The 20,900-nt window shown below is 46.1% G+C and overlaps 1 protein-coding gene across 3 annotated transcripts in view; it reads left to right on the forward strand.

The window, feature by feature from the left end:
* The window catches only part of TMEM150C (transmembrane protein 150C), a 41,427-nt gene extending 22,246 nt beyond the window's left edge, over window positions 1-19,181 (forward strand). For all 3 annotated transcript variants that reach the window (XM_075998597.1, XM_075998598.1, XM_075998599.1), the window contains exons 2-8: window positions 6,603-6,692; window positions 7,258-7,311; window positions 7,437-7,469; window positions 7,581-7,648; window positions 11,766-11,893; window positions 13,287-13,464; window positions 16,610-19,181. In XM_075998597.1, the coding sequence (XP_075854712.1) occupies window positions 6,613-6,692; window positions 7,258-7,311; window positions 7,437-7,469; window positions 7,581-7,648; window positions 11,766-11,893; window positions 13,287-13,464; window positions 16,610-16,818 (750 nt within the window). In that variant the 5' untranslated portion in view covers window positions 6,603-6,612 and the 3' untranslated portion in view covers window positions 16,819-19,181. The remainder of the gene's footprint in view (window positions 1-6,602; window positions 6,693-7,257; window positions 7,312-7,436; window positions 7,470-7,580; window positions 7,649-11,765; window positions 11,894-13,286; window positions 13,465-16,609) is intronic.
* Window positions 19,182-20,900: the final 1,719 nt, after the last annotated feature.

Below are 20,900 nucleotides of genomic sequence, written 5' to 3' on the forward strand. Positions count from 1 at the left end.
GTTGCTGTGAGCTAAGGTGACGCCACAGCACTCAACCCGGACAACAGAAGTGAGACTCTGTCTCAAAAAAAAAAAAACCCTTTTCAAACCAATGAAAGTCGGTGGAGTCTTAGGTAACAAGCTAACGGGGGCTATAGGAATTCTGTGAATTTTCAGGCGGCCAGGTATCCTCGTGGACGTTTGCGGCTAGGAGCCTTCCAGAGTGACAGGAGCGTCAACAGCGGGCGCCGCCGCAGCCTTGTACCGTGTGTGGGTCGTTTTCTCGCCGAGGAAAAAACGAGAGCGTTAGAGATGCCTCGTCTGCAAGGGAGCAGGGAGAAAACTGGGATTTTCGCCGTCTGAGTCACGGCGTTGGAAAGTCCCCACTGTGCCTTGTCACTCACGCCACATATTGGGCACAAGAGTAAAAGATCCCTCAAACTTGGGCAGTGACATTTATTGGAGAATGTGCGACAGAGACGTACGGGGAATTAGCAGCTTTGGCTCTCCGGGAAGATCTGGCCATCTGGATAGCAGCTTTGCAAATCACTTGGATAAACGGTACCGCTTGGAGCAGAGCCTCCAAACCAAAGCTGAATGCCAGAACCCTCTCAAGGCTTATGCAATGCTGGTTCCTTTTCTCCTTCTGTTAGAAACTCGTTAATTAGGTGACATTGCTCTTGATGTAAGTAACCATTGGAGACATTCCGGGGAACCGTTATCCTTATTTTTTTTTTGCCATGAGATATTATTGGAAGATTAATATCAATAGAGTCGATATTGCACAGCGTAGAAAAGAATCACAATTTATTTTATTTATTTTTTCTTTCTTTTATTTTTTTAACAGTTTTTCAGCAGATATAATCACAATTTAGAATGCAAAGATAAAGCTGTCTTAGGAATGTGGAGTATTTTTTTTCCTTCTCCCTCTCTTTCTTTTAAGAGACAAGGAAACTCTGGGAGGCCGAGGCGGGAGGATGGCTCAAGGTCAGGAGTTTGAAACCAGCCTGAGCAAGAGCGAGACCCCGTCTCTACTATAAATAGAAAGAAATTAATTGGCCAACTAATATATACATAGAAAAAATGAGCCAGGTGCGGTGGCGCTTGCCTGTAGTCCCAGCTACTCGGGAGGCTGAGGCAGGAGGATCACTTGAGCCCAGGAGTTGGAGGTTGCTGTGAGCGAGGCTGACGCCACGGCACTCACTCTAGCCTGGGTAACAAAGGGAAACTCTGTCCCCCCCCCCAAAAAAAAGTGGGTAGGGAGATGGAGTAGGTAAGAGAACTTCCCCCATATTTACACACACACACACACACACACACACCCATTATTCTGATCTTAAGCTCATACTTTTTGCAAAAAACAAAACAAAAACACAACCTTGCACAGTAAGGTATATTGTGGCTAAAGTGTTATGTTCTTTACTATAAGAATCTCATTCTACTACTTTGGAAGTCTGACTTAGATAGCCACATATTTCTCAATCCTTGTCAGAGTGATTTATGAACTAACCAAAGATCTAACCAAAGTCAATAAGACAATAATTTAAAAGGCATAAATACAGATTTAAATGTAAAATGTAAAACTATAAATCTTTTAGAAGAAAACAGAGGAGAAAATCTTTGAGGTCTAGGGCTAGGCAAAGAGTTCCTAGGCTCGACATCAAAAGCATGACACATGGCAGGAAAATTTAATAAATTGGATCTTATTAAAATTACAAATTTCTCCAAAAGACCCAGTTAAGTGCCAAGACCATTCAGTGGGGGAAAAGACAGTCTTTTAAATAAGTGGTTCTGGATATTTATATGCAAAAGAATGAATTACCTTATGCTATATACAAAAATTAACTCAAAATGGATCAAAGACCTAAATGGGAAGAGCTAAAACTAATAACACTCTTAGAAGAAAATACAGGGGAAAAGCCTCATGACATTGGATTTGGCAGTGATTTCGTGGTTAGGACACCAAAAGCACAGGCAACAAAAAAATAGATAAATTAGACTTCACCAAAATTAAAAACTTAAACATGTCAAAAAATACTAACAACAGGCCGGGCGCGGTGGCTCACGCCTGTAATCCTAGCTCTCTGGGAGGCCGAGGCGGGTGGATCGCTCGAGGTCAGGAGTTCGAAACCAGCCTGAGCAAGAGCGAGACCCCGTCTCTACTATAAATAGAAAGAAACTAATTGGCCAACTAATATATACAGAAAAAATTAGCCGGGCATGGTGGCTCATGCCTGTAGTCCCAGCTACTTGGGAGGCTGAGACAGAAGGATCGCTTGAGCCCAGGAGTCTGAGGTTGCTGTGAGCTAGGCTGACACCACGGCACTCACTCTAGCCTAGGCAACAAAGCGAGACTCTGTCTCAAAAAAAAAAAAAAATACTAACAACAGAATGAAAAGGCAACTCACATAATGGGACAAAATTTTGCAAATCATATGTTTTGTTAAGGGATTAGTATCTAGGATATATAAAGAACTCCTAACAACTCAGCAATAAAAAAACCAACTACCCACTTTAAAAATGGGCAAAAGAGTGAAATAGACATTTCTGCAAAGAAGACAGACAGATGGCCAACAAGCACATGGTCACACAAATCTACACAGGTGGTCAAATTGCAGAAAACCAAATACACACAGAGAAAGGAGTGCATATAAGACTGGTGACATCTGAATAAAGTTGATGTCAAATTATATTGATGTCAATTTATTGATTGTTGCTATTTTACTATGGTTATACAGGATGTTACTGTTGGGGAGACAGAGTGAAAGATATACAAGATCTCTCTGTATTATTTATTACAACTGCATGTGAATTTGCAATTATCTCCCCTGCCCCCCCAAAAAAAGGCATAATCAATGTAAAAATCCCGAAGAAGCACCAAAGTAGTTCCCATGCAAGCTAATAATTATAACCATTCCTAAATGATTCTTTTGATCTCTCAAAGCATCCTTTTGAGATAAAAAGGTGCAATTTTTATCTATCAGTAGGCAAGGGATACAGTATGGTTTTCCCAGAATTTGGACATCATAAGGTTGCCCTATGAGAATTTAAACTTAGTAAAAATAAAACAATTTAGGAAAGTAGCCATTAGCCACTTTAAACGCTTCCAAAACGAAAGGCAGTATATACCGAAAGGTAACAAAGCATTAGCATCTCGGGAAGGTAGACCTTCAATATTAAGATAAGGTTAAGATTGGCCAGGCATGGTGGCTCAGGTCTGTAATCCTAACACTCTGGGAGGCCGAGGTGGGAGGATTGCTCGAGGTCAGGAGTTCGAAACCAGCCTGAGCAAGAGCGAGACCTACTAAAAACAGAACTAAAACTATATAGAAAAAATAAGCTGGGCGTGGTTGTGCGTGCCTGTAGTCCCAGCTACTCGGGAGGAGGCTGGGGCAGGAGGATCGCTTGAGCCCAGGAGTTTGAGGTTGCTGTGAGTGAGGCTGATGCCACGGCACTCACTCTAGCCTGGGCAACAAAGTGAGACGAAAGAGAGAGAGAGAGAGAGAGAAAGAAATGAAAGAAAGAAAAGAAAAGGAAAGAAAGAAAGAAAGAAAGAAAGAAAGAAAGAAAGAAAGAAAGAAAGAGAAAGAAAGAAAGAAAGAAATGAAAGAAAGAAAAGAAAAGAAAGAAAGAAATGAAAGAAAGAAAAGAAAAGGAAAGAAAGAAAGAGAAAGAAAGAAAGAAATGAAAGAAAGAAAAGAAAGAAAGAAATGAAAGAAAGAAAAGAAAGAAAGAAAGAAAGAAAGAAAGAAAGAAAGAAAGAAAGAAAGAAAGAAGGAAAGAAAGAAAGAAAGGAAGGTAGGTAAATAATACTCATAATCAACAGAGCAAACAGGCAGCCCACAGAATGGGAGAAAATATTCACAAGCTATACGGCCCATAAAGGGCTAATATCCAGAATCTACAAAGAAGTCAACCAAACCAGCAAGGAAAAAAAAAAAAATCCCCATTAAAAAGTGGGCAAAAGACACGAACAGAAGCTTTTCATAAGAAGACAGACAAATGGCCAATAAACATATGAAAAAAAAATGCTCAGCATCACTAATCGTCAGGGAAATGCAAATTAAAACCACAAAAAGATATCATCTTACCCCTGTTAGAATGGGTTTTATTAAAAAGTCTAAAAGCAACAGATGCCGGCGTGGGTGCAGAGAAAACGAAAGGTTATATATGCACTGCTGGTGGGATTGCAAATTAGCATTAAGAAAACCTCTATAGGGGAAAAGCCAGATGCCTCTGAAAGAAAATAAAAAAGAAATAAAGTATGAAGTTTTAATATTAAATGTAATAGAATAAAAAAAATTAAAAGAAAACCTCTATGGAAAACTGCATGGAGATTCCTAAGAGAACTAAAAGTGGACCTACCATTCGATCCAGCAATCCCACTACTGGGTGTCTTCCCAAAGGAAAAAAGAGTCATGTTATCAAAAAGGCACCTGGGCCGGGCGCGGTGGCTCAAGCCTGTCATCCTAGCACTCTGGGAGGCCGAGGCGGGCGGATTGCTCGAGGTCAGGAGTTCGAAACCAGCCTGAGCAAGAGTGAGACCCCGTCTCTACTATAAATAGAAAGAAATTAATTGGCCAACTAATATATATATGTAAAATTAGCCGGGCGTGGTGGCGCATGCCTGTAGTCCCAGCTACTCGGGAGGCTGAGGCAGGAGGATTGCTTGAGCCCAGGAGTTTGAGGCTGCTGTGAGCTAGGCTGACGCCACGGCACTCACTCTAGCCTGTGCAACAAAGCGAGACTCTGTCTCAAAAAAAAAAAAAAAAAAAAAAAAAGGCACCTGCACTCGAATGTTTACAGCAGCACAATTCACAATTGCAAAGATGTGGAATCAACCCAAGTGCCCATCAATCCATGAGTGGGTTAACGAAATGTGGTATATGTACACCATGGAGTACTACTCAGCCATAAAAAAGGATGAATTAACTAATGCCTTCTGCAGCAACTTGGATGGAACTGGAGACTATCATTCTATGTGAAGTATCACAAGAATGGAAAAACAGACACCACATGTCCTCGCTATTAAAATGGAACATAACTGATGAGCACACAAGTGCACAGAGGAATATAAAACTCAGTGGGAATCAAGCAGGGGGAGGGAGAGGGAGATGTGAAAACATACCCAATGGGTACAGTAAATACTATTTGGGTTATGGGTGCACTTAAAGCTTTGACTCAAGCAGTACAAAAGCAATCCATGTAACCAAAAACATTTGTACCCCCTTAATACTTTGAAATAAAAGTAGGCCAGGGACGGTGGCCCATGGCTGTAATCCTAGCACTGTGGGAGGCCGAGGCAGGAGGATCACTTGAGGTGAGGATTAGGAGACCCCATCTTTACCAAAAATAGAAAAAATTAGCCAGGCGTTTTGGCGCATGCCTGTAGTCCCAGCTACTCGAGAGGCTGAGGCAGGAGGATCACCTGAGCCCAGGAGCTTGAGGTTGCTGTGAGCGAGGCTGACGCCACAGCATGCTAGCCAGGGTGACAGAGAGAGACTGTGACACACACGAAAAAAAGAAACGAAAAGAAAAAATAAATAATGTATTGTTACTAGGGGGAAAAAATGTAATATCCAACAGTAAAAATATGGTATAAAAAATGTAACATCCAAAATGCCTGACATATGTATTTTTTCCAGTGTGTTTATTAAAGCTAATGCAAAAGTACAAAGAATGCATTGTTTTCCAGAACATTCATCTTTAGAGTCTTCTGAAATAGCTGCTCAGTAACATGTCGTGAGAAAAGTTGAGATTTGCAAAGCATTTGTCATTTCCTCCTGCGTTGCTAGTTTATTTAGCAACCATTTGTTTCTACAGCTCACGTCCGCCAAGCTACAGACTTATGGACACGTCAGATCCTAAATCCATACATGTCAACACGAGCACTAAAAGTAGGTTGGAAGTCCGCCTTTGGTACTTGGCTCTTCTTAAAGTGCTAACCCAGGCCGGGCACAGTGGCTCACGCCTGTCATCCTAGCACTCTGGGAGGCCAAGGCAGGAGGATCGCTCCAGGTCAGGAGTTCGAAACCAGCCTGAGCAAGAGTGAGACCCCCGTCTCTACTATAAATAGAAAGAAATTAATTGGCCAGCTAATATATATACAAAAAATTAGCCGGGCATGGTGGCGCATGCCTGTAGTCCCAGCTACTGGGGAGGAGGCTGAGGCAGGAGGATCGCTTGAGCCCAGGAGTTGGAGGTTGCTGTGAGCGAGGCTGACGCCACGGCACTCACTCTAGCCCGGGCAACAAAGCGAGACTCTGTCTCAAAAAAAAAAAAAAGTCCTAACCTAAACCCCTTTAGCTTTTCTTAAATGTATGTGTGCTTAGACAAGAATAAATGTTTTTATGAAAAGTTTTTCACTGAGTCCTCAACTAGGACTCTGGAATATTTAAACTGACGCTATGCAAGTAACAGTCATCCACGTTAGGTGCTTATGGGGTCTCCGCGTGGGAAGGTGGCAGGAATGGTACTGATTTGAATCACGGTTTCATAAGATACACTGGTTTTTTGTTTTTTGGTTTTTTTTTTTACAGTTATACTAAGCTTCTTTTCTATTAATGTCTTGAAAGAGGTCAACTTCTGCCTTAAATTTTCAATACGTGTTCGTTTTATTCCAGTGGTGCAGGCATGGATGGGAAGAAATGCAGTGTCTGGATGTTTCTACCACTTGTATTCACTTTGTTTACGACAGCCGGGCTGTGGATAGTGTGAGTGTTCTCTTATCTAATTACTTAAGGATGCAGGTGTAAAGTTTTGGCCAGGCGTAGTGGCTCACGCCTGTCATCCTAGCACTCTGGGAGGCCGAGGCAGGAGGATCGCTCGAGGTCAGGAGTTCGAAACCAGCCTGAGCAAGAACGAGAGACCCCCATCTCTACTAAAAATAGAAATAAATTAATTGGCCAACTAAAAATATATAGAAAAAAGTAGCCGGGCATGGTGGCGCACGCCTGTAGTCCCAGCTACTCGGGAGGGAGGCTGAGGCAGGAGGATCGCTTGAGCCCAGGAGTCTGAGGTTGCTGTGAGCGAGGCTGACGCCACGGCACTCACTCTAGCCCAGGCGACAGAGTGAGACTCTGTCTCAAAAAAAAAAAAACAAAAAAAAGAACTAGGTGATCTATGGGTAAAGAATTGTAGTAAAAGAGCATTTTCCCAGTTAGAAAACAACTGAATATGATTTAGTGCGGTCAGTCTAAGAAAAGTGGGAAACAAATCATTGTTTGTTTGTTTTTTTCCAGTTTCTTTGTTTTGTAAAATTTCATTCTTTCTTGATAGATACTTCATAGCTGTGGAAGATGACAAAATCTTACCACTAAATTCACCTGAAAGGTAAAGTTGGTCTCAGAGTAATTTATTACTCCTCGATAGATTTAATAAAAAGCTTTGCCCCTGGCAAGGTTAAGCCGCACTCAATGACCCCGTCAACCTGAGCTTCTCCGTTTTTCCCTGTCCAGGAAGCCTGGGGCGAAGCATGCACCGTATATAAGGTAGCTCGGTGATTTTTCTTTTTTTTTTTCTGATCTGCTGGATCTTAGGAAAAGTTGGGAGGGTTACCGGCTTTAATACAGTCATTATAAAACATTTCATCTTTTTCCAAGTATTGCAGGTGACGAGCCCCCCGCCAGCTGTGTGTTTAGTCAAGTCATGAACATGGCGGCCTTCCTAGGTAAGAAAAGCGACAAGGACGCTTTGTGTTCTTAAGCTCGCTGTTAGAACCTCGGGCTCTTCGTTTTATTTTATTTTAATTTTTATTTATTTTTTTGAGACAGTCTCGCTTTGTCGCCCAGGCTAGAGTGAGTGCCGTGGCGTCAGCCTCGCTCACAGCAGCCTCCAACTCCTGGGCTCAAGCGATCCTCCTGCCTCAGCCTCCTCCCGAGTAGCTTGAGACTACAGGCACGCGCCACCATGCCTGGCTAATTTTTTCTATATATATTAGTTGGCCAATTAATTTCTAATTTTATAGCAGAGACGGGGTCTCGCTCTTGCTCAGGCTGGTTTCGAACTCCCGACCTCGAGCAATCCGCCCGCCTCGGCCTCCCAGAGTGCCAGGATGACAGGCGTGAGCCACCGCGCCTGGCCGGGCTCTTCGTTTTAATGTTCACTTTTTTGCCAGTAGGGTTTCCAGCGAATTGGAACAAAACTAAACGTGCTAGTGACCTATGTATCTCTTATTACTGGCAGTCAATGAAGCTTCCGAGTATAGCATATGTTAAGATATTCCAGGGGTGGAGAAAAGTAACTTAAAACTTTTCTTGAGTTTGAAGAGATGGTAATTAAGAACCTTTCTGATGTTAGGATGAAAACTCAAGTCATTCGGGACATTCCACTAAAAAAGGTTATCTATTGCAAAAAAGAAAGAAAGAAAAAAAAAAGAATGCTTTATGCACTTTGGTACATTCCTTTTTTATTTTAAACTCCCTCAAACTCAAATCAAAACAATGGTGGGCTTACTTGATAATATAGAATCATATCATGTCCATATGCTGAAGCCGGCTTTTTGTTTTCTTATTTATTATCTTGTTTTTTTATTTCGTATGGGTCTTGTTTTCTTATAGATCCTTTGACATTCACCCTGCTTTCCTGACATTTTTTTCTTCCCTTTACCATCTTTATAATTTCAAGCCTACTCTTGACTTTATTTATTTATTTTTTTGCTTCATGAAATGATGTATTTCACATACCATAAAACCCTGCATGGAAATGTACTATTTGTGCAACATGTTTGCTTTGAAAGGAATGCCTCATTTCTTCACCTGCGAAGGTGAAAAAAATGCATAGACTCTCTGATATATATTGATATAAATAGGTATTATTGTTGAACCTAGAAAGTCAACATTAACGGCAGGGTGATACTCTCTTCTGTGCCTATACACACATCAACTGGCAAATGGAGAAGTGGGCTTTTTTAAAAAAAAAATAAAGGCCAGGCACCGTGGCTCAGGCCTGTCATCCTGGCACTCTGGGAGGCCGAGGCGGGAGGATCGCTCAAGGTCAGGAGTTCGGGACCAGCCTGAGCAAGAGCGAGACCCCGTCTCTACTATAAATAGAAAGAAATTATTTGGCCAACTAAAAATACATAGAAAAAAAGTTGGCCGGGCGTGGTGGCGCATGCCTGTAGTCCCAGCTACTCGGGAGGCTGAGGCAGGAGGATCGCTTGAGCCCAGGAGTTGGAGGTTGCTGTGAGCGAGGCTGACGCCACGGCACTCACTCTAGCCTGGGCAACAAAGCGAGACTCTGTCTCAAAAAAAAAAAAAAAAAAAAAAAAATGGGGGGAGGGAGCATTTATTGAAACCTTAAAATTTGTACCCTCATAATATGTAGAAATAAAGAAAAAAATACTACCCCATTTCATCGCAATACTCAGGAGCCTGGGTATAAAAATGCGGTCGCAAGCTGTCTGGCCTCCACTGGGCTCTCACGAAACCAAGGGAACATTCTGGAAGCCACATGCTGTTCCCTTCATATCCTTAAGACAACTGATAGTCCCCGGCCATCTTTAAATGTATAATCTAAAAAAAAAAAAATACCAGTTTGCACGGCTCACATGTCTGTCCGGGTATAAGGCTTAACTAATTGTAAACACATTTCGAGAAACAAAACAATGGAAGCCAGCACCCCTGTCTTGCAGATGACATTTGTCCTCGTCTTCTTCTCCAAGGAACAACTGGGCTTTTCCCAGCTCTAGCTCCGAGGGCTTGCGACACCCAGTGTTTATTCCGCATCCTCTTTCATCATTTTTTGGTACCATCTGGTCGACACAAAACTGGTTTGAGACTGTTGTTCAGTGGGAACAAACCCACAGTTATTTATTTATCAACTCTGGGAGTGAAAAAGAATGCTTCTGTCTGCTCAGGCCTGTGAGACTATCACTTTAGACGATATAAGCAACTTGAAGAAATAACCCTAAGTCTCTGCTTTTGGGGCAGCCGCATAGATTATAATTTCCAATCCAAAAATGAGCCTGTGTCACATTTACTGAAATTACTGGGCAAAGGATCCTGTATCATTTTTCAAGAACTGAATCAAAGATTGAATGCTCGATTATTTTCTTTACAGAATTAGTTATGTTCTTTGTCCTGAATCCATACTTTTTTTTTTCCACCGGAGGGAAGAAAAGACCTAAGACGGGTTTCTTGGAAGGCGGATTATTTTCTGCCCTGGGGAAGATTGTGAGGATAAAGCTAATAGCTGAATGATTTCAGCTGCCTAATAGCAGCCGCTCTCTCTCCTGCAGCCAAAACGTATCGACTGCTGTGTTCTACTGCAGTCATAAATAGGCATTATTGATGTCCAAACAGTAAAACCAAACCAAGCAAAAAAGAATTTGGCCAGGCACCAGTCTAGTCCCGCAACGAAGAGATGTTATTTTGGGTTTGGAACTTTAAAAACCCAATCAGATTCAAAGGTAAAAATTTAAGCTAAAAAGTCAGCAGATATGTTGTTCATGCTTTTTTAAAAAGACACAGGAAAATTAAATAGGCGACCACCTGTAATGGCAAAGGAGTGTTCTAACTAACAAAAACAACAGAAGGGTGGGCTCTGAAAGTCTTTTCTAAAATTAACCGTTAGTGAAATCTAAAATTCTTTTTTTTTTTTTCCGCTCAAGAAACTGAAATCTAAAAATTTCTTTTTTTTTAAATTTTTAAAAAATTTTAAAAATATCAATTTTATTTTTCCTTTTTTTTTTTTCTTCTGTTCTGGTTCTCGCATTCCAAAAAATTCTTAATGAAACTAAAAAATGTATGTATTGATCAGACGTGAATGTGGCGAAAGTTGGTGAGCAGACATAAAGATTACTTTGAGGCCGGCGCGGTGGCTCACGCCTGTGATCCTAGCACTCTGGGAGGCCGAGGCGGGCGGATTGCTCAAGGTCAGGAGTTCGAAACCAGCCTGAGCAAGACCCCATCTCTACCAAAAATAGAAATTAATTGACCAACTAAAATATATATATACAAAAAATTAGCCGGGCATGGTGGCGCATGCCTGTAGTCCCAGCTACTTGGGAGGCTGAGGCAGGAGGATCGCTTGAGCCCAGGAGATTGAGGCTGCTGTGAGCGAGGCTGACGCCACGCCACTCACTCTAGCCTGGGCAACAAAGTGAGACTCTGTCTCAAAAAAAAAACAAAAAACTAAGTGACCAGCAGAGACTCTCAGAATAGTAACTTCTCACCAGTCATTGTGAAAAGAACCTACGTGTGCTGTTTTGGCGTTTTGGCCTGACCAGTGGCCATGCACAGTTACTTAGCTCGTGTCCCCTACAGTGCTGAGTGCTGAGTTCTCCCGTCTCAATCTAACGGCTTCTTCATCCGGTGACCACTTTGTGTGACAGTGCAGTGTGCTGAATTTCACTCCTCTCCCTACTTCCTTTTCCTGTTCCCCTCCTGAAAAAACAAATTTTTTTTTTTTTGAGACAGAGTCTCGCTTTGTTGCCCAGGCTAGAGTGAGTGCCGTGGCGTCAGCCTCGCTCACAGCAACCTCCAACTCCTGGGCTCAAGCGATCCTCCTGCCTCAGCCTCCTCCCGAGTAGCTGGGATTACAGGCATGCGCCACCATGCTCGGCTAATTTTTTCTATATATATTAGTTGGCCAATTAATTTCTTTCTATTTATAGTAGAGACGGGGTCTCGCTCTTGCTCAGGCTGGTCTCAAACTCCTGACTTCTTCGATCGATCCTCCCACCTCAGCCTCCCAGAGTGCCAGGATGACAGGCATGAGCCACCGCGCCCGGCGTAGGGTGTATGATTTAAACGTTTTGATTTTTAAAGAATTTGCTTTGTTCCTAGCCCTGGTGGTGGCCGTTCTGCGCTTCATACAACTGAAACCAAAGGTCCTAAACCCCTGGCTGAATATCAGTGGACTGGTGGCCTTGTGTCTGGCTTCCTTTGGAATGACCTTACTCGGTAATTTTCAGGTACTTCATTTGGCCTTTTTCCTCTCTCTCTCTCTCTCTCTCTCTTTCTCTCTCTCTCTCGCTGGTCAGACCTTCCCCCGTGTGACCATCAAGGCCATTGACTGACGCATACTCACTCTGTGGCCCATGTAACTCTGCACAGAGCTCTACAGTGAGGAGCGCTGGTCCCTGACATGCACGGCTGTCCTGCGGTCCCTCAGTCTTTGCATCACACAGGGGACAAGGTTCCCTGAGCATCAGAAATGTAGCATGACTACTGGGAAAGTAGCTGCTAGAATATATATTTGCTGCAAAGGATTTCAAAGCGGTTTAATACATTTTTTCATAACAAACTGCATCCTAATGTACCTTTCTAGAAAATCAATAGGATCATTGCCTTTCTACAATTAAACACTGAAAATCCTTACTGGATGAAAGCTTACATTTCAGACCATCAGCAACCTTTCGTGTGGAAGTCAAGTTGGAGAGCCCAGAATTTTCCTGGAACACCTGTGACTTATATAAAAATATATTAATTCGGGCCGGGCGTGGTGGCTCACGCCTGTCATCCTAGCACTCTGGGAGGCCGAGGCGGGAGGATTGCTCAAGGTCAGGAGTTAGAAACCAGCCTGAGCAAGAGTGAGATCCTGTCTCTACTAAAAATAGAAAGAAATCAATTGGCCAACTAAAATATATATAGAAAAATGAGCCGGGCGTGGTGGCGCATGCCTGTAGTCCCAGCTACTCAGGAGGCTGAGGCAGGAGGATGGCTTGAGCCCAGGAGTTGGAGGTTGCTGTGAGCGAGGCTGACACCACGGCACTCACTCTAGCCCGGGAAACAGAGTGAGACTCTGTCTTAAAACAAAACAAAAAACAATGAATTGGTCACATTCTATAAGCCAGTTCTTTCTGTAAGAGTAACGAAGAGCCCACAGGGTACTGGTTGTCTGTGGAAATTCAGTCTTGACCTGCCTGGAACTGGCCATCCTCAAGTCAGTAAAAACACAGCCAGATCCTCAGTCTCATTTTCCCAGCCTAGAAAACAGAGTTGGGGTATCTGCTTGCAGTAACATTTCCCATTTTTTTTGTGTGTGTTTAATTCTCCTGCTTTTTATTTTTACTTTCCCCACCAAGCTTTGCTGGAAAATAAACACGAGGAACAGATTACCACTGGTGCATGGTTTTTCCCAACAAATGTTTCCACGGTTCGGGGGTACTGTCTGTTTCCCTTCCTCCCCTCAGAGCTTGGACATTTGAAAACAGACTCAAAGAGCCAGTGGAGGTGAAGGACTGTAACGCTGCTGAAAGCCATCCTCCCACTGTCGGGGCCTCTCTCTTCCTGTCTTCACCTCCCCTCACACGTCCCACCATTTCTGAGTGAGCCTCCACACCTCATTATCTGTCCATCCCTTAGCTCACCAACGATGAGGAAATCCATAACGTGGGGACTTCCTTGACCTTCGGGTTCGGCACGTTGACCTGCTGGATCCAGGCTGCGCTGACCCTCAAAGTCAACATCAAGAACGAGGGCCGGAAAGTCGGAATTCCACGAGTCATCCTGGCGGCCTCCATCACTCTCTGTGTGGTCCTCTGTATCCTTTCAATGTGAAAAGGTTCTTTTGCTAGTTGAGAGTCAACAAAGAAGTTGGCTGGGCCAGGTGGCCCACGCCTGTAACCCCTCCCCCACCTGGGGAGGCTGAGATGGAAGGACTGCTTGAGGCCAAGAGTTCGAGACCAGCCTGAGCAACCCATCTCTACAAAAAAAAAATTTTTTTTTTTTAATTAGCCAGTCATGGTGGCATGCCCCTGTAGTCCCAGCTACTCGGGAGGCTGAGGCAGGAGGTTCTGCTTGAGGCCGGGGCAGGAGGATTGCTTGAATTGGGAGTATGAGGCTGCACTGAGCTATGATGAATGAGTGACACCACTGCACTCCAGCCCTGGCAATGCAAAGAGATCCTGACTCGAAAAAAGAAATAAATAAAAATAAGTTGTCTCTCAAGGCCGGGGGCGGTGGCTCACGCCTGTCATCCCGGCACTCTGGGAGGCCGAGGCGGGAGGACCGCTCGAGGTCAGGAGTTCGAAACCAGCCTGAGCAAGACCGAGACCCCTGTCTCTACTATAAATAGAAAGAAATTAATTGGCCAACTAAAAAAATATATAGAAAAAATTAGCTGGGCGTGGTGGCACATGCCTGTAGTCCCAGCTACTCGGGAGGCTGAGGCAGGAGGATCGCTTGAGCCCAGGAGTCTGAGGTTGCTGTGAGCAAGGCTGATGCCACGGCACTCACTCTAGCATAAGCAACAAAGCGAGACTCTGTATCAAAAAAAAAAATAAATAAATAAAGACTTAAAATCCAAGCCAAAAACTTTGCCTTCTTGCTAGCAACCTGATAAAATACTTCATGATGAGAAAGATCAAAACTGCCAATATGAGATTTGAGGATTTATGCCTTCCCCATTCACTTAAGTAGTAAGTTCATATTGCTTTGGCAATATTTTGAATCCTCAGTCAAAAGAGTAAGCAAAGACTTTAAATTATTCTGAGTTTTGAGCTTTCACCAAGTGATGCTGATCTATGTTGTTTCTCAACACTTGGAACCGTTTCTTCGTTCCCGGAGGGTGAACGGATCAAGGGCTAATCGGGACAGCAAAGTTTGGCTGATACAGTTTCACACACTCTCGCTCTCTGAAAATGTCCCAAGATTTTAGATCTAAGTTCAGAAGACAGGACTAATGCTAAGCAGACAGTTCTGATTTTTTTCTAAATAAATGTGTTTAGTGCTGAGCCCCTTGGCATGCTGTGGACTTTCCAGTTTTTTCCTCAGGCCCTACCTACATTTATTCTGTTGTGTGTATACACACACACTCCTCTCTCATCTGTTTCTTATTTTTTTTTTTTTCTTTTTTTTTGAGACAGAGTCTCACTTTGTTGCCCAGGCTGGAGTGAGTGCCGTGGCGTCAGCCTCGCTCACAGCAACCTCCAACTCCTGGGCTCCAGCGATCCTCCTGCCTCAGCCTCCCGAGTAGCTGGGACTACAGGCATGTACCACCATGCCCGGCTAATTTTTTCTATATATATTAGTTGGCCAATTAATTTCTTTCTATTTATAGTAGAGATGGGGTCTCACTCTTGCTCAGGCTGGTTTCGAACTCCTGACCTCGAGCAATCCGCCCGCCTCGGCCTCCCAGAGTGCTAGGATTACAGGCGTGAGCCACCACGCCCGGCCTGTTTCTTATTTTTTATGTTTTATAAATATATAGTTTTTCAGGTAGGGCCTTGGTTTCCTGCCTGGGCTAGAGTGCACTAGCGTCATCACCGTTCACAGCGACCTCCAACTCCTGGGCTCAAGCGATCCTCCCGCCTCAGCCTCCCGAGTAGCTGGGACTACAGTCACGAATCACTATGCCCGGCTCATTTTTCTATTTTTTTTGTAGAAACAGGGTCTCTACTGTGCTACCCCGGCTGGTCTTGAACTCCTTGCCTCAAGCAGTTCTCCCACCGCAGGCCCCTAAAGTGTTAGGATTGCAGGCGTGAGCCACCGTGCCCGGTCTGACCTGTTCCTTTATTGTTTTATTAATTGCATATTTTCATTTGGGCCCAGGTTTATATGCGATACCAGGAATGAAACCAGGCTGTACAGTATTACAAGGACCACAGTGAAAATTAGAAGAGGGGCCACTCAGACATTAGTAGTAGCACTGCAAATCCACACACAGCTTATGTAGACGTAGTTAGCAATTTGATGTGTTCAAAATTATGTCCCTAGATACCATAACTATGAATTCACAGTGATTTGCAGTGAGTTTTAAAAAGATAGCTTTATTTTTCTGGCTAACTCATTACTTTGGAGCTGTAATCCTCTTGCTAGTCTCACAGTTTAGCAGGGGTCCTCAAACTTTGTAAACAGGGGGCAGTCCACTGTCCCTCAGACCGTTGGAGAGTGCGCACTGTGGGCCCGGGACAAGTCGGCTGCTAAGCAGGACAGGCAGCGGCGGCAGAAACACCCAGCGGGCCGGATAAATGTCCTCGCAGGCCGCAGTTTGAGGACGCCTGGTTTACAGGCAGCCGTGGAGCATAATAGTTGAGCCCGTGGCCTGGGATCAGACGCTGGTTTGAATCCCAGCCCCACCAATTCATATCTGTATAACCTCAGGCAAGTTACCCATTTGGCCTCAGTTTCCCTATTTTTAAATGAACTGATGATAACAGGATTAGGTTTTTTTTGAGACAGAGTCTCACTCTGTTGCTCAGGCTAGAGTGAGTGCCGTGGCGTCAGCCTAACTCACAGCAACCTCCAACTCCTGGGCTCAGGCGATCCTCCTGCCTCAGCCTCCTCCCGAGTAGCTGGGACTACAGGCATGCGCCACCACGCCCGGCTAATCTTTTCTATGTATTTTTAGTTGTCCAGATAATTTCTTTCTATTTTTTTTAGTAGAGACAGGGGTCTCGCTCTTGCTCAGTCTGGTCTCGAACTCCTGACCTTGAGCGATCCTCCTGCCTCAGCCTCCCAGAGTGCTAGGATGACAGGTGTGAGCCACCACACCCGGGTCATTTTTTCTCTATATATATATATATTAGTTGGCCAATTAATTTCTTTCTATTTATAGTAGAGCCGGGGTCTCGCTCTTGCTCAGGCTGGTCTCGAACTCCTGACCTCGAGCGATCCTCCCGCCTCGGCCTCCGGATTACTTTCAACGTGGCCGCTGAGGGCGTCCTTCCTTGACGGCGTGTCCCCAGACTTCATCCTGATGGCTCAGGGCGTGCACATGTACGCGGCCCGCGTGCAGTGGGGCCTGGTCATGTGCTTCCTGTCCTACTTCGGCACGCTGGCCGTGGAGTTCCGCCACTACCGCTACGAGATCGTGTGCTCCGAGCACCAGGAGAACTTCCTGAGCTTCTCCGAGAGCCTGTCGGAAGCCTCCGAGTATCAGACCGACCAGGTGTGACCCGCCAGCTCGTCCCTGTGCCGGGGCAGGGCGGGCGTGCGGGCTGGGGACGGGCAGGAGGACAGAGTCACGGGGCTCCCCACGTGACCTCGAGACACATTCTTTTTTTAACACGCACGTTCACGGCCACATCTGCCACACGAGCTTTTCCGGGGCGGGTCGTTTCTTCAGCGGGAAAGCACGAGCCCTCGCGCACCGAAGACACACGCCTGTCACCCGGACACACGTTGTCACTGCACGGCAGATGCACGGTCACTGGTGCACGGTCACCTGTCTTCCCTCTCCCTCTGCTCTTCTCACTCCCGTCGTGTCCCAGACGCGGTGACATCGCCCGGCCAGCGGTGGGAGGACTCCCAGCCCCCAGGTGGCCTCCGGTCCCCAGGGCTTGAAGGAACCAGCCGGTGACGAACGTCCGAACCCGGCACTGGTGTTCGGGGAAGGGTGGCAGCGTGACGCCCAGCGGGACAGAGGCCGAGCGCCGTGACCCTGTGTGGCCCGTGCCAAGGCGTGCACCCCCGTGACACCTCCCGAGACAGCCCCCTTGGTGGCCGACCGGCCAGCCGTGTGGCTCCCGGGAAAGGGACACGCCACAGACCGCCGTGCGCGGAAAGCCCGCCGCCGCCGCCACTCGGGCCGGACGCGCCGTGGCCGTGACCCGTACCCCGGCGTGGACAGTCGCAGGGCCATCGCGCCAGGCTCGGGACAAGATGGGGACGGCCAGGGTGTGGCTCCCATCCTGCCTCCTGGCAGGCCACGCGCAGCTTTGGTTTCATATTTCGTGGTTTACCCTTTTCTATTTTTTTTTTTTTTTTGAGACAGAGTCTCACTCTGTTGCTCAGGCTAGAGTGAGTGCCGTGGCGTCAGCCTCGCTCACAGCAACCTCCGACTCCTGGGCTCAAGCGATCCTCCTGCCTCAGCCTCCTCCCGAGTAGCTGGGACTACAGGCATGCGCCACCACGCCCGGCTGATTTTTTTTCTATATATATTTTTAGTTGGCCAATTAATTTCTTTCTATTTTTAGTAGAGATGGGGTCTCGCTCTTGCTCAGGCTGGTCTCAAACTCCTGAGCTCAATCGATCCTCCCGCCTCGGCCTCCCAGAGTGCTAGGATTACAGGCCTGAGCCACTGTGCCCAGTCGGTTTTTTGTTTTTGATTAAGTGTTTTTCAGATTTGGAACCTGTAGAATACCCTTCCCCAAAACCAAATTGATGAAGGTGGTCCCGACTGCCCAACCCGTAGTTCCCACCTGCGAAGAGTTCAGAACTCAAACGGCAGGTGCGAGCTTTTGGAGCCGTGCTCCGTGACAAAGAGAATTCCAAATTCAAAACCTGTCGGACTGAGCCAAGTTGACAAGACCCTCCACGAGCGCACTTTGTCTCAAGAAATCCCCAGATTTACTTCATGGACCATAATGTGACAAACATTTTTTAATTCAACCCAAAGTCTGAGCTTTTTTTTTTTTTGAGACAGAGTCTCACTCTGTCACCCGGGCTAGAGTGAGTGCCGTGGCGTCAGCCTCGCTCAGCCTCGCTCACAGCAACCTCCAACTCCTGGGCTCAAGCGATCCTCCTGCCTCAGCCTCCTCCCGAGTAGCTGGGACTACAGGCATGCGCCACCACGCCCGGCTCATTTTATATATATATGTTTTTAGTTGGCCAATTCATTTCTTTTCTATTTATAGTAGAGCCAGAGTCTCGCTCTTGCTCAGGCTGGTTTTTAACTCCTGACCTTGAGCGATCCTCCCCCCTCGGCCTCCCAGAGTGCTGGGATGACAGGCGTGAGCCACCGCGCCCAGCCCGAAGTGTGACCTTCTTTAGGGAGAGGTCAATGTATTTTCATCTCTGTGTCCAGCCCCACCTCTTAGCACAGGGCCTGCTGCTCAGTACATGTCTGCTGAACAGCATGCTTTATAATGCAAGAGCAGGACAGAGGAGTGCGACACTCAGAGATGAGTGACACAGATTGGAAGGTGGCGGTTTCCTGGGAGACGGGACTGAAGAAATCATGGCCAGGGCCCACACCGGGGAGTGGGAGCACCCGGAAGTTATAAATGTGAGGAAAAGGATCAAGCTGAGGGCATTGTCCTGTTACAAAGGCATCTTATTGTAAATAGTGTAAGGTGACATCGATTAGTTTTGAATACTGCTTTTTCAGTTTCTGTTTTTCATTTTTATATTTGAAAAATTTTATGAAAGAATGAAGATTTATGATGCTTCCTTTTACTCTGCACAATCCAAACGAGATCGCTTTTGGTGATGCAATCGTACACTTTCTTAAACCTAACAGCACACGTTAGCCGAGTCAGGCAGCGACTGACGCTGCTCACTGGGATGTGACCACTAAATAAATTCTTTTATGCAAAACTGTGATCTCCTCCTCTCTTGCACCCTCATTTCCTCTCTAATACCGGACATCACGTTGAACGTGAACTTCAGTGTCATATACCGGGAGCATGTTTTCTGACACCGACGGCCAACTCTCTGATTCTCTGGACGCCGCCTGGGTGGCTGCAGGTCAGTCCTGGCACTCACTGCCCAGAGTGAGTGTCACACCCCACAGGTTTAAGGACTCAGTCCGACCAGACTGCCCTCACCTTCAGATGCCAGGCCCAAGTGCTGGGTCCACGGGTTCCCGTCACTCTGTCCAACTCGGCTGCGAGTTATCCGGCCCTCTGGGTGTGTTCGTCACCGCTGCCTGTCCTGGTTAGCAGCCGACTCGTCCCGGGCCCGCAGTGCGCACTCTCCAACGGTCTGAGGGACAGTGACCTGGCCCCCTGTTTAACAAGTTTGAGGAGCCCTGGTCTAGAGGTCTAACCACCTGGTGGTCTTTCTCCTGACAGCCCCATCCTGAGACTATGTACCCCCTACACCCCTGAAAAAAGAGGCTGATTTTATATGACAAAAGACAAACCTGCTGCTCAATTTCAAGGTTGGTGCCAGGAACTGGCGACAAAGACCAAACACAGTCATGTGCCTAACGACATTTTGGCCAATGAGGGACCACATATATGACAGTGGTCCCATAAGACTGTAATGCCGTATTTCTACGGTCCCTCCTCTCTGTTTAGATGTACAAGTAACGCTGTGTTACAACCGCTTGCAGCCGTCAGGGCTGACACGCTGTACAGGTTTGCAGTGTAGGAGCAACAGGCTGCTACACCATGTAGACTAGGTGTAAGTACCGTGTCTTCCGGAAAATAAGCCCCAGCAGGATGTCTAAGCACATGCACCATAGAAGTCCTATCCCAAAAATCAGCCCTAGTGATGGGCGTGGCTATGAAAATCAGCCCTAGTGGTGGGCGTGGCTACAAAAATCAGCCCTGGTGATGGGCGGGGATATGAAAATCAGCCCTGGTGATGGGCGGGGATATGAAAATCAGCCCTAGTGATGGGCAAGGCTATGAAAATCAGCCCTGGTGGTGGGCGTGGCTATGAAAATCAGCCCTAGTGATGGGCATGGCTATGAAAATCAGCCCTGGTGATGGGCGAGGCTATGAAAATCAGCCCTAGTGATGGGCGTGGCTATGAAAATCAGCCCTAGTGATGGGCGTGGCTATGAAAAATCAGCCCTGGTGGTGGGCGTGGCTATGAAAATCAGCCCTAGTGACGGGCGTGGCTGCGCAGCGCATCTGCACAACCCATGCATGTCGTCGCGGAGCGGGAAAGAACACGAGCAGCCCTTCTCATCCGCCCCGTGAGAGCTCTAGTGCTCGACAGGAGAGATCGGGGCCGGTGGCTCTAAAGGAAACAGAGTCGCAAGACATTCAGGATGGGATTCGGGGTCTGGAGAGTGAGGATGATGTTCCAGAAGAAGACGACTTCACTGTATTTGAATCAGTGTAGACTGTTGTACCGTACTTAAAAAAAATAATAACACATCCCCTGAAAATCAGCCCTAGGGTGTCTTCTTGAGGAAAAATAAATAGAAGACCCTGTCTTATTTTCGGGGAAGCATGGCAACTCTGTGACATTTGCCCAGTAACAAAATGGCCCACTGGTGCATTTCTCAGAACCTATCCCTGTCGTGAAATGGCACATGATGTGTTTTTGTACTACACCCATGTACAGATCGTGTAACCTCCT

Source organism: Microcebus murinus, chromosome 29, assembly GCF_040939455.1.
Source record: "Microcebus murinus isolate Inina chromosome 29, M.murinus_Inina_mat1.0, whole genome shotgun sequence".
Lineage (NCBI taxonomy): Eukaryota > Metazoa > Chordata > Mammalia > Primates > Cheirogaleidae > Microcebus > Microcebus murinus.